This window comes from Lipophrys pholis, assembly GCF_963383615.2.
Source record: "Lipophrys pholis genome assembly, chromosome: 12".
Lineage (NCBI taxonomy): Eukaryota > Metazoa > Chordata > Actinopteri > Blenniiformes > Blenniidae > Lipophrys > Lipophrys pholis.
Window position 1 is genome coordinate 26329841 of NC_137641.1, and position 12855 is coordinate 26342695.

At 39.2% G+C, this 12855-nt stretch overlaps 1 protein-coding gene across 1 annotated transcript; it reads right to left on the reverse strand.

The window, feature by feature from the left end:
* Positions 1-1964: 1964 nt before the first annotated feature.
* Positions 1965-10349, reverse strand: LOC308118073 (MOB kinase activator 1B). The gene is made up of 6 exons (XM_080477297.1): positions 10053-10349; positions 7734-7900; positions 6056-6149; positions 5556-5689; positions 4233-4396; positions 1965-4125 (listed from the first exon to the last, which is right to left on the reverse strand). Exons 1-6 carry the CDS (start codon positions 10064-10066, stop codon positions 4048-4050), a joined length of 651 nt encoding a protein of 216 aa, XP_080333423.1. The 5' UTR covers positions 10067-10349; the 3' UTR covers positions 1965-4047.
* Between the last annotated feature and the right edge of the window lie 2506 nt (positions 10350-12855).

Below are 12855 nucleotides of genomic sequence, written 5' to 3' on the forward strand. Positions count from 1 at the left end.
GAAGAATCAGTGACATCACGTCATTCACAGGTCTGAGAATGTATTTATTCATTCATTCATTAATTCGTTTATTTATTCATTTATTTGGACAGGACAGTGCATTTTAATGCACAAACAGTCTCATGAGTTTTCATAAGGTCGCTGTAAATAAGCCTGATTCAGCACAAGGATCATTTACATCCTTTGTCACACACATAAAAACATAAAGGATTACAGACGTATAAGAGCAATAAAAACAATATAGTAAAACAAAGGCAGTGAAATAATTATTTCTAACCTTAAAGTGCTATTATTTAAGCAAAGCGCTTACTAGGCAGAACCTGTCATACAGTGCTAATAGTTAAAGACAATCTTGTTCTGGCTTCAAGAGCTCAAATGACTGCTCAGCTGGCTGTTAAAGGAATGCAGGTCCAGTAAACCATAGTGCGACTTGTCAGATGCTTCAGGGCAGTTTGTTGTATACGTGACTTCTATGTGGTTGAAATGCCTTTCCTACATGTTGGCTTGTTCAAACCCCAGGCTCACACCTCAGAGCGGCCTCATGGACAATCCCCCCCGGGAGAAGCTGGACCAAGAGCGTGAGGAGAGGAGCCACTTCCAGCTGAGAGAAGAGCAAGGCTTCATTTGAGATCATCAACAGGAGTGCAGAGGAGGTTAAAGCTGGGCCCGCTGACCGCCGCCTCTCTGGTCCAGAACCAACACATCGAGTCTCGGCTGGATCTCTGCAGAGATGTTCAAGGCCTGACGAGCTGATGCTGGAGGTGGAGTTAATGGAGCTGACACAATGAGTACTTGCGCAGGGTCCGAGTGATGGAGGAGGCTCAGGATCAGAAGCATTATACTATAAAAGGATCATTTTCAGTTCAACAGGTCTCTAAATTGAAAACACATTTTACTGGATTTTTGTAAATGATTGCCTCCTTGCTATTGACCACCACTCTTACTCTATAATGTAAGGGGGGGGGGGGGACTGAACATGTTTCTAAACTTGCACTAATGTGATGTGATCAACTCGGTCACAGTGTTTCATGGTTTATTATATTTAGATTATTATATGGCCCTCTAGTTTTGAGAGCTGTATCCTTACGTTTCTTTCACATTTGGCAGTAGTGCAGCTGCAGAGCCACACAATATGAAGAGAACAAGACTTTTTTGGTTTTTTTGTTCACATTAAAAATGAATGCATCACTTAACTCAGTATTTATATAGTAATTACCATTCACATCTTGTAAACTGATTCTTCTTCCTTCCCACCTATCAAGCTAATAATTTTTATTTGGGGGGGAAATGACCCTGTGTGAGCAGGGCTACATGTGGCTCACACGCTGCAAATTGCTCTTTTCTGAAGATAAAAAGCAAAAAAAGAAATTAATTGTTTATCCGATCACTTGTTGCATTATAGAAATTAGTATGACCACCTTTGGTTCTTCTCAGGTCACTTGCGTTTTATGAAGGATCCTGCATGGAGGTTGTTTTGTAACAAATCAGGAGAAGCAGCTCAGATCTTCTGTATTCGGGTTTCTACATGTAAGCCCAGACAGAGTTAATCATCTTCAGATCAGACCCTTCGTTTCACTGAACTTATTTCTTAACATGGACTCTTGTTTGAGGTCCATTTTTCTCTGCTGCGGCATACATGTAGAGCCACCAGTTGCCTTCTGTCAGTATTACATAATGGTAAAGTCACATTATAATTATACATCTGAAAAAACTGAACTGTGATAAAATGCATTTCTATTCACTGTGCATTCATTCTCTATAAACTCAAGATGACAGAACTGAAGGATGTAAGAACAAAAAATGTGATTATATCATACAAAAGTGATACAGTTGGTATTTTCATGCACAATATTCTTCCTTGAATAACTTAAGATTTATGCCCTATATGTCAAATGTCCAGACTGCTGGGTAAATTAAAAAAAAAACCATCTCATCTCTGCACAAGTGAACAAAACTGCGATTCATTCAAAGAGTCAAGACCACCTTTATTTGCCTTGTAAACAGCATAAATCAATTCAGTAGCATTGAAAACCCCTACCAAGCCATTATGTACAAACATTTCATCAATTATTACAGTCAAGGAAAAAATAAAACTGTAGGCAATAGGCTATGTTGCGGGCATTTCATAAGGATGAGATGCTTTCAGGATGACCAGATTGTTATTACATTTTCTGATATCTGGTGAGCGGTAACATTCATAGTAGTTGGCTAAGGAAGTGAGGGGAGGGAGGAAGAAAAAAAAAAAAAAAAAGATACTAAACAATTAAAAACAAACGAGATCTTTAATATCCAAATGGGGAGGAAGAAAGCAGCCTCTAAAAAGACTCGATGCATTCAATAAACCAAAAGCGACCACTCCATGCTTGCTTAAAATTACTGTCAAGACAGCTCTAACCCTCAGTATTTACACACGTGCCTTGAAGTTTCACACTTCTCCGACAGGCTTCAGATGTAAAACGTTCACGTCACTCATTTTAAAACTAAAGCTGACAGAGAAGCAATTCTAATTCTTAAATCACACACCTGAATTACGCACTATAAAGGAAGGGCAATATCGGGTATAAAGGACGAATGAGCCAACCGGTAACCGTTTTAGTGTCATGTCAATTATTGCATAGTAAACTACACTTTGAGATCGAGGTTGGGGCGGGTGGGGCGGGGGTGGGGATGTCATGCATCTGCCGCACGACGCACAGCAACACACCAACTGAGACTGTATAAAAAGCGTAACAAATCTCACACTTGTGCCTTGTCGCCGATGTCAGAGGTTAAGCCATTCAACATTCACTTGGGGGGGAAATACGGGAGAGGAAACCAGCGCTGATCAGTCACATGACACAGCTTCTCACAAAGCACAGTCTATGCAGAAGAGACATTCAGGCAAGAGAGGTCGGGAGGCGAGGTGGGGGATTGTTCAAAGTGCTTTATGGCTAGTGAGATAACACGGAGATGCACCAGTACCTAATTCAAAATGCTTGTTCCTGTTTAATCAGTGCAGTTCCAACACGGGTCTTTTTGTGAACGCTTATGTACAATTTATGGTTGCAGATCCCTCGCAGACTTTTCCGAAAAGTTTGTCGCTACTCAATACATTTTGGAGGGGGGGGGGGGGGGGGCATGTCAGTTGGCGACGCGATCACTTTTACCAACACGACAGTATTCTCACTTCTATATCTTCCGACACATTCATTTATCATGACCTGCACAGAACTCCTGGCAAACAGACTCCAACTCAATATAGCCGCCGAGTGGCCCTAAGGTGAAACAGAAAAGGGGTGTAAGAGGGAATTTAGATCCAAATAAACCTAAACCGACACGGAATATTTCAGTTGATGTCAATTGTATCAGTGGTATATGGCCTTTAACTTCTTACACTCCTCACTGTTTATATAGGGCAATTATGAGCCATGCTAGGCACTTAGGATTTCCTTTGTATTGACAAATATCAGCTGTTACAGATGTGAATAGTAGCAAAGCCAAGACCCAGAACCATCTCTATCTCTCTCTATATATATATATATATATATATTTATGTATGTGTATTCAGGACTAAAATAACTATCCACTATTGTTGAATTGGCTTTAATGCTGGCTTAAACTCTATCACACCAATAACACTCTACAATACAGCAACTGCTTCGCTTACACACCATTCTCGCCTGTGAGTGAGCTGGAAGTAAAAAAAGAAAAATCAAAAAAGCATGAAAATGTCACATGTGCCATGAATCCAAGAGAAGAAAATTCTGTGGCGTCTAATAGAAAACTACTGAGCATAATGTATGTGTACATTAGCCTAAATGTATGTCATGACTTGAATACTGGGATTTCTCTCTTGTGTTAATCTGTAGTTTGTTCAAATTAAGTGTGTAATCCCTGATAACATTAGTCCTGGTGCCATAAACCTATCGAGACCCTTCCTGCTTCCTGGCCTTATTAAAAACATTTCCCCAAATGGAAATATAGTATATACTGCATACATACAGCCAGGGTGGGGTGGGCATCTGTGCAAAAACTAGAAGAACAATAAAACAAGGATTCCATTGCCGTTTATCTATCCTTGGTTGTCAGTTTTTCAATCAGCTCCTGTAGTGGGACCAGCTCTTTCCTGTCGATGAGGTTGAACTCCTGCAAAAGAGAAAAAAAAGAAGCCAACGTCACGTCACCACTCCAAGCTGCGGTTCGTCTCGGTCAAGTCGCTCAAGCGAAACATAAAAGTCAGATCAACGTTTTACCTGAACGAAAAAGATGAAGTGTTTGAAGGATGTGTTGAGGTGGGCCTCCTCCTGCAGCTGCATGACCGAGTCGAAGTGCTGGTGGTAGATGTGAGCGTAGACCCTGAACAGGCGCTTCAGGATGGTCTTCGCCACGGACATGAAGTTACGTTTGAAGGGGACACCTTGGGGACAAGAGAGGGTTCGATTAAAACTGATCAAATCATTTCAAACAACTTTCACCGTCTGTTCAGGCAGTCTTTCATTCAACCAAGGTCAATTTCTCCTTTATGCCTGTTTTATCTCGTGAGGCGTACTCATAAGTGAGGACAGGCAAAGACATAAAACCATTTCTTCAACCACACAGGATTTGATGGGTGTTTCTTTTTTTTTGGTTGTAGCCAGTAGAAAATTAGAATCCAGCTCCTCTGTTCTCCTGCAGCTGTCTCCACAGACAGGCCACGACACGACGTGAGGGAAACGCTAACAATTATGACAACAACACAGAAACACCCAGCACCAACAACGTGTCAGGTTTTCATCCGCGGGGAGGAAAACGCTGCCGTGGTACAGCCGCTCAGCTCTGTGGCGTTTCAGGTGTGTTGAGCAGAAGCTGAGTGAGGAAATCCACCAACGCTACAACTCGGTATTAATTATTCAAACATTACTACTGACCAATAGATAAAGAAGCTACTTATATCTCTCACTACTTAACATTCTCTTAAAGAAAGGCTCTAATGGGTACAACAGGTAGATGTACATCGTTTAATCACAGCACAGTCGAAGCTTCTACCAAGAAAATGGTGGAATGCTGGAAGTACGTCTGGTACGGTGAATAATAGCTCTAGATATCACTGACAATCACGCTAATTTTGTTACTCCAGGGGAGTGTGTTCACTTTTTTTTTTTTTTTTTCCACTGAAGATGTCCTCGGTCCATCAGACATTAATCCACGCTGGCTGCCACCCAGAAAAAACAAAGCCCCACCCTGACAGCACAAGCCTCAACGAGTTGGGAGGCAGAGGAGGGTGTAGGTGTGCATGGAGACGCTGCTTCTTTTAAACGTTCCTGTGCCGTTACAGTGGAGAAGGGCTATTTCAGAATCTCTGAAAAACACATTACTGCATTACGTTGAGCTGCTCCTCCACCAAAACAGATCATGTGGAAGGTTCTCAACATTTTTAACATAAATGAGCAACTCTATGTTCTACAAACTCAGTTACAGCTCATTTCATTCGAGGACAGCTCTGTCACGATGCCATCAAGGGAGTTAAATGAGGCAAACTCTACATATGAATGAACAAGCTCTCCTTGAAAGTTGAGCAATCAGCTGGTAAATCTCACCGATCTTTGAAGGGAACAGCGTCTCGTCATCGAGCTGGTCTTGCACCCAGGTCATGAGGTAATCGATGTACTTGGGAGCAGAGCATTTGATGGGCTTCTTGATGTTGGTTCCATCCGCCCAGTGATACTCGTACCTGCCAGAGACACGGACGATATGAAAGAATTACACCCGGGTTCATTATATGTCAGACAAATTGATTTTCCTCAATGGGCAGTAAGATGTTTTTATTCTTTACGACACTGACTGCTCCAACAAAGTCGATCTGAATCATTTATCACAGAGGTAAACATGAAAGTAGCAGATGAGCCAGTCAGAGCTGTGTCATGGGGTGTTTACCATTACGACGAGAACAAGTGTGCCAATTTCTGCAAAACTCAACTCCTCGCCCCACCCTGTTCAGCCTTGTCCGACCGCATTAAAGAATTGTAGCATGAAGGCATGGCTGCAGGCTGCTTTTTTTTTTTTAATAAGCCCAAGAACTGTGAAGAGGTGCACTTACTTTGGCCCTGCAGACATGACGGGACAGCTTTCCTCTGTACAAAAGTCTGTGATGGTGCCATACAGCATGTTGATCTGGTTGAAAAAATCCACCGCTGAAAGGAACAAAAATATATAAATAAACAAACGGGGAATATAATCAAAAAAGGGTGTACACATACAATGTGTGCTAACTTGGTGTGAGTTTTCCCTGCACCCACTTTACTGTTTACTTCAAACTGTAGACCAAAGCACACTTCAAGCTATCTGGCATCGACTGTGTTATCATTCATTCCCAGAGGCATGCGGCCAACTTCGCCTCTCCATCAGTTGAGGAGATCCATTTTGAGTGTTGGCAGCGGCAGAGGTGGTGCTCCATTTGCTAATCACACCGACAGAAGAAACACTCGGAGCAGCTGATATGGCATATGCGCCGTGTGAGGTTCGGCTCAAGAAGTTACCAGCTTTCTTTCTGATCCACACTTTATCCAAACCAAAACATTCCGTATGCCACAAGTGTACAGTTTTATGTCTTTCATATGTTGCCGGTCGGAAGCGGAAAGCCAAAAGTGCTGTTTATGTTGAGATTGCTACAGTCAGATAAGATATGCTGCGTTCAAAGCAGAGGAAGCACGGTCGCAGAGTGGCTGTGTTAGTCCTCATAAAAGTAGATGTGCAGCCATCGGACAACAAAGTGCATCATTTGGCACAAGAGGAGATGACCTAGAAAGTCACGACGGCAGATTATGGTTGTGTATATCAACAAAAACTAATAGTTGATTTTTCTACACTTTAGGAGTGCACAAGTGTTTTCTGCATTTAATTTCTTCCCACTCAAGAAACTTTTAAAGAAAATCACAGAAATACCCATCGGGAAAAATGATTCAATCATATGGTGAATAGATTAAATGTGTCATTTCTGACAGGTTTCAACTCCTCAACATTACAAGTGTCCATTCATTGTCTGTAGACAAAGTCTTCCTTCGTCATCTTTCACAACTTAAGAAGACGGAAGTAAATGAAGAAGTGAAATGCTCCTTGTGAGCTGCAATCATGGGAGAAGTCATTGCTCACAGCACTTCAAAGTTGCACAATAAAAGGAAGTCAGAATAAGCGGCTTGTGTAATGCCGACTCAAAAACGTCTATCGCAACAACCCTTAAATTAATCTGGAGGACTCAATTATGGCAGTGTAAACATAGAAAATAATAATCTGTGTGTGTGATACAAATTTTTTTCTTAACAGCAAGCCAAAACACTTTCAAATAGTCATTTATTAACGCGCCTCGACACCAAGGATCTTATACCCTTGAAGGCAATCCATCGCAACAGGAAATTAAGCTTCGACTGACCGTCAATTTGTCTCAATTTAGAGGAAAGCAAACAAGGCTCTCACAGCACAGACAATGGGGGCCTTTTAACATTCACAATGGTTTTTCCAGCCTGAAAGCACATGCTCTTTAGAGGGAATGCCAAGATCTTACACCCTGATAGTTCAATCTGGACCGAGTCGTGATGTGGACTAAATGAGATTTCGGGAAAGCCCCACGAGAAGCACCGAAATGTACACACTACAACGAGACACACGGATATAAAGAAAATTAAAAGGGTGTGTTGAGGTAAATTTACACGAATCTTATTCAAGAGACTGAATCAGAGAAGTGAGGGTAGAGAAACAAAAGAGGGTGAAATTGTACTTACTGTTGACTGCGACCCATTCATTTAAATCTTCCCCCTCGGGCAACATCACTGCCATGCGCAGGTTTCCACTTCCCAGCGTGGCCTCTGCATGTTTCAACAGCTCGTATTGATGAGAACCCTCCGGGATATTCTTCTTGGGCTTGAACGTTTTGTTTCCACGGACTCCACTGTGAGTCACATTTTGAAGACAGAGACAAACAGTGTGATAAACGATGTGCAATCATGAGCTCACAGAAGCCCTAAAAAGGCCGATTTTTCTCATGAAATCTAGATGGTTTGATGGCAAAAGCATTTGTTTTGCCGAAATTGAGCAGAATCAAGCAGGCAAACCACAACAGAGTCGCTCTGTGTATAATGAGGCCATACGGGTGGGTGCTGCATTCAACAGTCTCGCTGCCCCATTAAACAGGAATTTTGGAGTATTCACAGCATGGCCTGTTACTCATAACAGTTCAATCTATATTTAAAATAAAACACTCCATATTATACGCATCCTTAAGAAAAGTAAATCAATTCAGGAAAACAAAACTGCATTCAATATAGACAAACCACAGATATTCTAACATTTGAACTGGAAGTCACATCCACGAACATTGAATAAGCAATACCTAAAGTGTTAAACAACACATGCATTCAGGCATGCTTTTGCATTTTATGAAAAATTATAAAATGAGTTTTAACAATTAGAAGATCAACAAAACTTATTTGTTTGTTATGAGTCCAATTTATTGGTCTAAAATTCTGATTCTAGCTGCTTCTGATTCACCGAATTCCTCTTTAGTTAATATGACCTTATTGGGTTGTGGAGTTTTGGTCAGGACAAATACATTTTAGTGTAGCAAGAAGTTTGCTTAAAATAAACATGCAGTGAAAAAAGCAGCCAAAAAGACAATGGATTTGTTGAAAACTAAACACTCTGCATTTTCAATAAATATACATTAGGCAATTAATACAAGCCAAAACACTGCACATTTCTAAGAGGTCACTGTCTAGTTTTCTTGTTTTGAACTCTCTGTTAAAGGTTTTGTATTTTGACTGCAAGCACACACAAAACCGGTTATATTATCCAAATTAAATAATCTCTGCTTGGAAAAAAGACATGAGAAAGTTAGAATACCAGGACTTATTGTACAATCAGGGAAAGAAAACAAACATCTGTTCTATAGGAGTGACGCCCAGTCTTGTTCTTAAAGATCATCAGCATTCATATAGGTCCAGATCTAACTTCGGCAAGATTTCCCAGAATTAATTCACTTTACCTCGATCCTCTGGCAAGTTGAGGCGGTGGACTTTAATTGATCATAAAAATGTAATTCCCTTGTTTTAAATGTCACAATTACACTATAACATTACACACAGAGTAACTGTTGCACGTTGTGGACTGTTGTTGGTCAGTGTAAGATTAAATAAGGGCTTATCGGTTAGTGTTTGGCAACAAAGTCTGGCATCTAAAAACACAAACAATCAGGTGAAATGCAATATTGGTAGTCCTACAAGATCAGTTAACCACTTTTTATGAGAGTTTCAAGTGCAAACATTCTCATCTGTAAAAGGCCTTCATCCATATTTAAGTCTCACGAGATATGATATTGATCATAGAAACATGAAACCCTGAGGAAGTAAGCAGATGATGTCTTTGTATCATCCCCTGGCGGGATAAGATTATTTCTTATGTGCACAACATATACAGGACCTATTCTAACGCTATTCTGAAGTTAGATAATGTGCATTTTTAACACTTTTAAAGTACTTGAATAGCTTAAAACATCGATCTTTACTCGTTGAGCACTTGCATGCAAGAGACAACGTAAACCAAAGAGACAAACTGAAACCACACACCCTCGAAGTAGAGGATTCTCCTCCAATGTGGGATTTTAACAATCAATTAAATCATTCAGCAGCTCACCAAATATTGAAAATACACACTTGTGTGAAGCGGTATGACGTGGTGAGAGAAGGCAGCTGCGTTTAGTCACACCGGGGCTAAATTAGCCAATAGCAGCCATCAGCAAATATACAGGCCAGACTGAAGACTGCTTGAATCTATTCGCTCTACAGTCTGCACTGAACACGATACAACTCCAATACCACGTGGAATACGATTTACACGTGTTGTATAACAAATGGAGAAACCGAAATAACCGAAATGTGCACTTTATTGTACTAAAAGAATTATGTGGATGGTGCCAGGAAGTAGTCTTAGCCCATGCTATGCTATTGCTCGTTAGCGTCCAAGCCGGGCGGCACTGCTGATATTTCTCACACCAAAACATCAATATTAGAGCACAAACTTGAATAAATAACAAAAGTGAAACTCACAATAAAAAGCTCATGTTTCCCTGGGCCGCAGAAAATGTCTGTGAAGGCAAACAGGCTACCAAGCCGAATGGAGGCAGAGCAAAAAAAAAAGGGACGTTTGTCAAAATTCTGAGCCCCCACACGTCTTTAGTTCTTCTCGGTCGAGTCCTCGAGGGTTGACAGGATTAAAACCGCTTCTGAGAAAATTATTAAACGTTAAGGAGAAAGAAAAAAAGAGTGATTGAAGGAAGAGCTGGTTCACTCTTGCGCTGCTGCAGCTGTGTACGCTCAGAGGCAGCAGAAGAAAACTCAATCCTCACTTCTTCTTTTCCGCTTCCCGGCAGAACAGACGGTGCTCTGTCGTGTGCTGCCACCTGGCGGTAGAAAATGAGCAGTGCAGGAAAGCCCTTTAATTTCTTCCAGTGTGGGGAATTCTTTTGTTGAAGCAGCATGTCGAGACAATCATGGAATAAGATACAAACACACATGTCATTTACACGATAATTAAAGATACTAAAGTAAATCAACTATAAATATATAAACCAGTGAAACACACGAGGATGTGAAATGGGTATTGACAAAATGCAGATTTTGGCGAGGTAGGGAAAATGTATTTATATAGTACAATTCTGACACAAGGGAAATCACATTGCTTTACAAGGCAATATAGGAAACACATTAAAACAAGACAATTAAGAATCTTAATCTTAAGTGATAATAAGAAAGGTGTAAAAATAATAAATAAAGTAAAACTTTATAGAGATAAATGCAATAAAATAAGTCAGATATATTGTTTATTGGAAAACATGATTAAATAACAATGCTTTAAGGCCTGATTTAAAAGAAGAGAGTGAGTAAGCAGTCGGCAGGTATTCAGGAAGTTTGATTCAGAGGAACTGAAAGCTGCTTCATCTTGTTTTTTCTGGCATAACTTAGTAAACCTCTTCCTGAGCACTACATGGGTCTGGATGGTTTATATTAGTAAATATAAGATGTATTTAGCCAGGAACAATTCAGAGATTTTGAAGTCAGTCCATTCACACACAAGCAGCCAATGGGGGAGATTGAAGCTCAGGTGTAATGTGTTCCACTCTCTTTGTGCTGGTGAGCACTCTGGCTGCAGCGTTCTGGATGAGCTGCAGCTGTCTGACACATTCTTTTACCGAGACATGTAAACACTGCAGTTACAATAATCAAGTCTGCTGAAAATAAATGCATTAGCAAGATTCTCTCAATCTTGTTCAGTCACAAATCTTTTAATTCTTGAAAGGTTTTTTCAGATGGTAGTGAGCTGATTTTGTTATTGTTTGTGTTTCTAATTTATTTGACCATGTTGCAAGAATCTGTTTAATTTCAATTTTAGTAATCCTATAAATTTCTATTTTGTCTTCTAAATAGACATTAAATACAGTTTTATCACTACCCGAATAAAAAAAAAATTGCTTTTATTATGGCATTTACGCATATCTTATTATATTGGTGTTCTTGTATTTGTAGTTTTTTCATATCATTTGTGAATTTATAGACTGACTTGCAACACAATAAATTCAAAGTTTTTAAGGACGGCAAACACTATTATGTGCTTTAGATAGAAAAGATGAAGAAAAACTGATGTTGTTGCGCATGTTATTGAATTTATGAGAATAAAGACAGCTTCGAGACAGTGCTGCTCGGTCAACACCAACGTGACGTCATGTTGCCTTCATGAACCCTCGGAAAAAGGCGTTTCCTCAAAAATATTTGCATTTACACTTAATGAATACTATATTCTATTTTTGCATGAATTTTAACTATCTGTTTTTTTGTGATCAAGAAATGTTGAAGGTGGTGGTTTCAATTAATTTTATTTTCAACTGCTGGATTGCAATCAAACCAGCTATCTTGAGTTTTGGTGCTGATGCATATACAAAGATCAGACCAGCGTCAGACAAACACACACCAACAAAAGAGAGCACAGATCGGCATCACACCAGCAAGGAAGTAAGGTTATCTTTCTTTTTTAATCAGGGTAGCGGTTTTTATTTTTCCTCCGTTTTGTTTGTTTCTTTGTTTTGTTTTATTATTATTTTGCTTGAACTATTTTTGTTTGTTATTGGTAAAGTTTTAGTTTTAGCCAGATAACACTCTCCAGTTAAGGAACAGTGCACTCAGGTGATGTTTATTTATTCATGAATAAGTGTGTATATCTATTTATATGTATTGATGTAGATATGTTTAACAGTGCCATATTTATGTTTGTGTCATATTAGGATCAGAATAACATTTGAATATGTGATTTAAAAAAACAAAAAAAAACACCTATATCGATAAAGATTTTTACACCTTGGGTGATATCTTTATTGTGATAATTATATCCTATACATAATAAATCATTTTACTTTATAATAGTTATACAATTTTATTATTACGTTCTTACTGTATATATTTACATATATAAAACAATACATTTATAATACAGGAGTATAACTATTATAAAATATGACTATTGAATATTGGACAATGGGTACGATTAATAAGTAATTCGACTCATGTATGCATATCAGTATGTACAGTTGTGGGTATATTTGGATTTAGATTAGTTCTTTTAGTGTATTTATTGTATTTTCAGAAAATACAAATGAAATTATTTATATAGATTATTAACAAAGGGTTTATATGTGGATATATATGTGAATGTACATAGGTGTATCAGTGTGCACATGTGCTTGCACACACGTTTCGTTTTTACTTAATAAATAGTAGTGACATAATCATAATTTGAAGATGGTGATTGGCTGTTGAGGTTACAGTTTTAATATATTTAGACAAATGATGAACTCGGATT

Bases quoted from the DNA above. Each gene is read 5' to 3' on its own strand.
- LOC308118073 (XM_080477297.1), bottom strand. The intron at 6,150-7,733 runs GTAAGTACAATT...TGTTCCTTTCAG, and splicing joins TGAATGGGTCGCAGTCAACA to CGGTGGATTTTTTCAACCAG. The intron at 5,690-6,055 runs GTAAGTGCACCT...TGTCTCTGGCAG, and splicing joins GTCATGTCTGCAGGGCCAAA to GTACGAGTATCACTGGGCGG.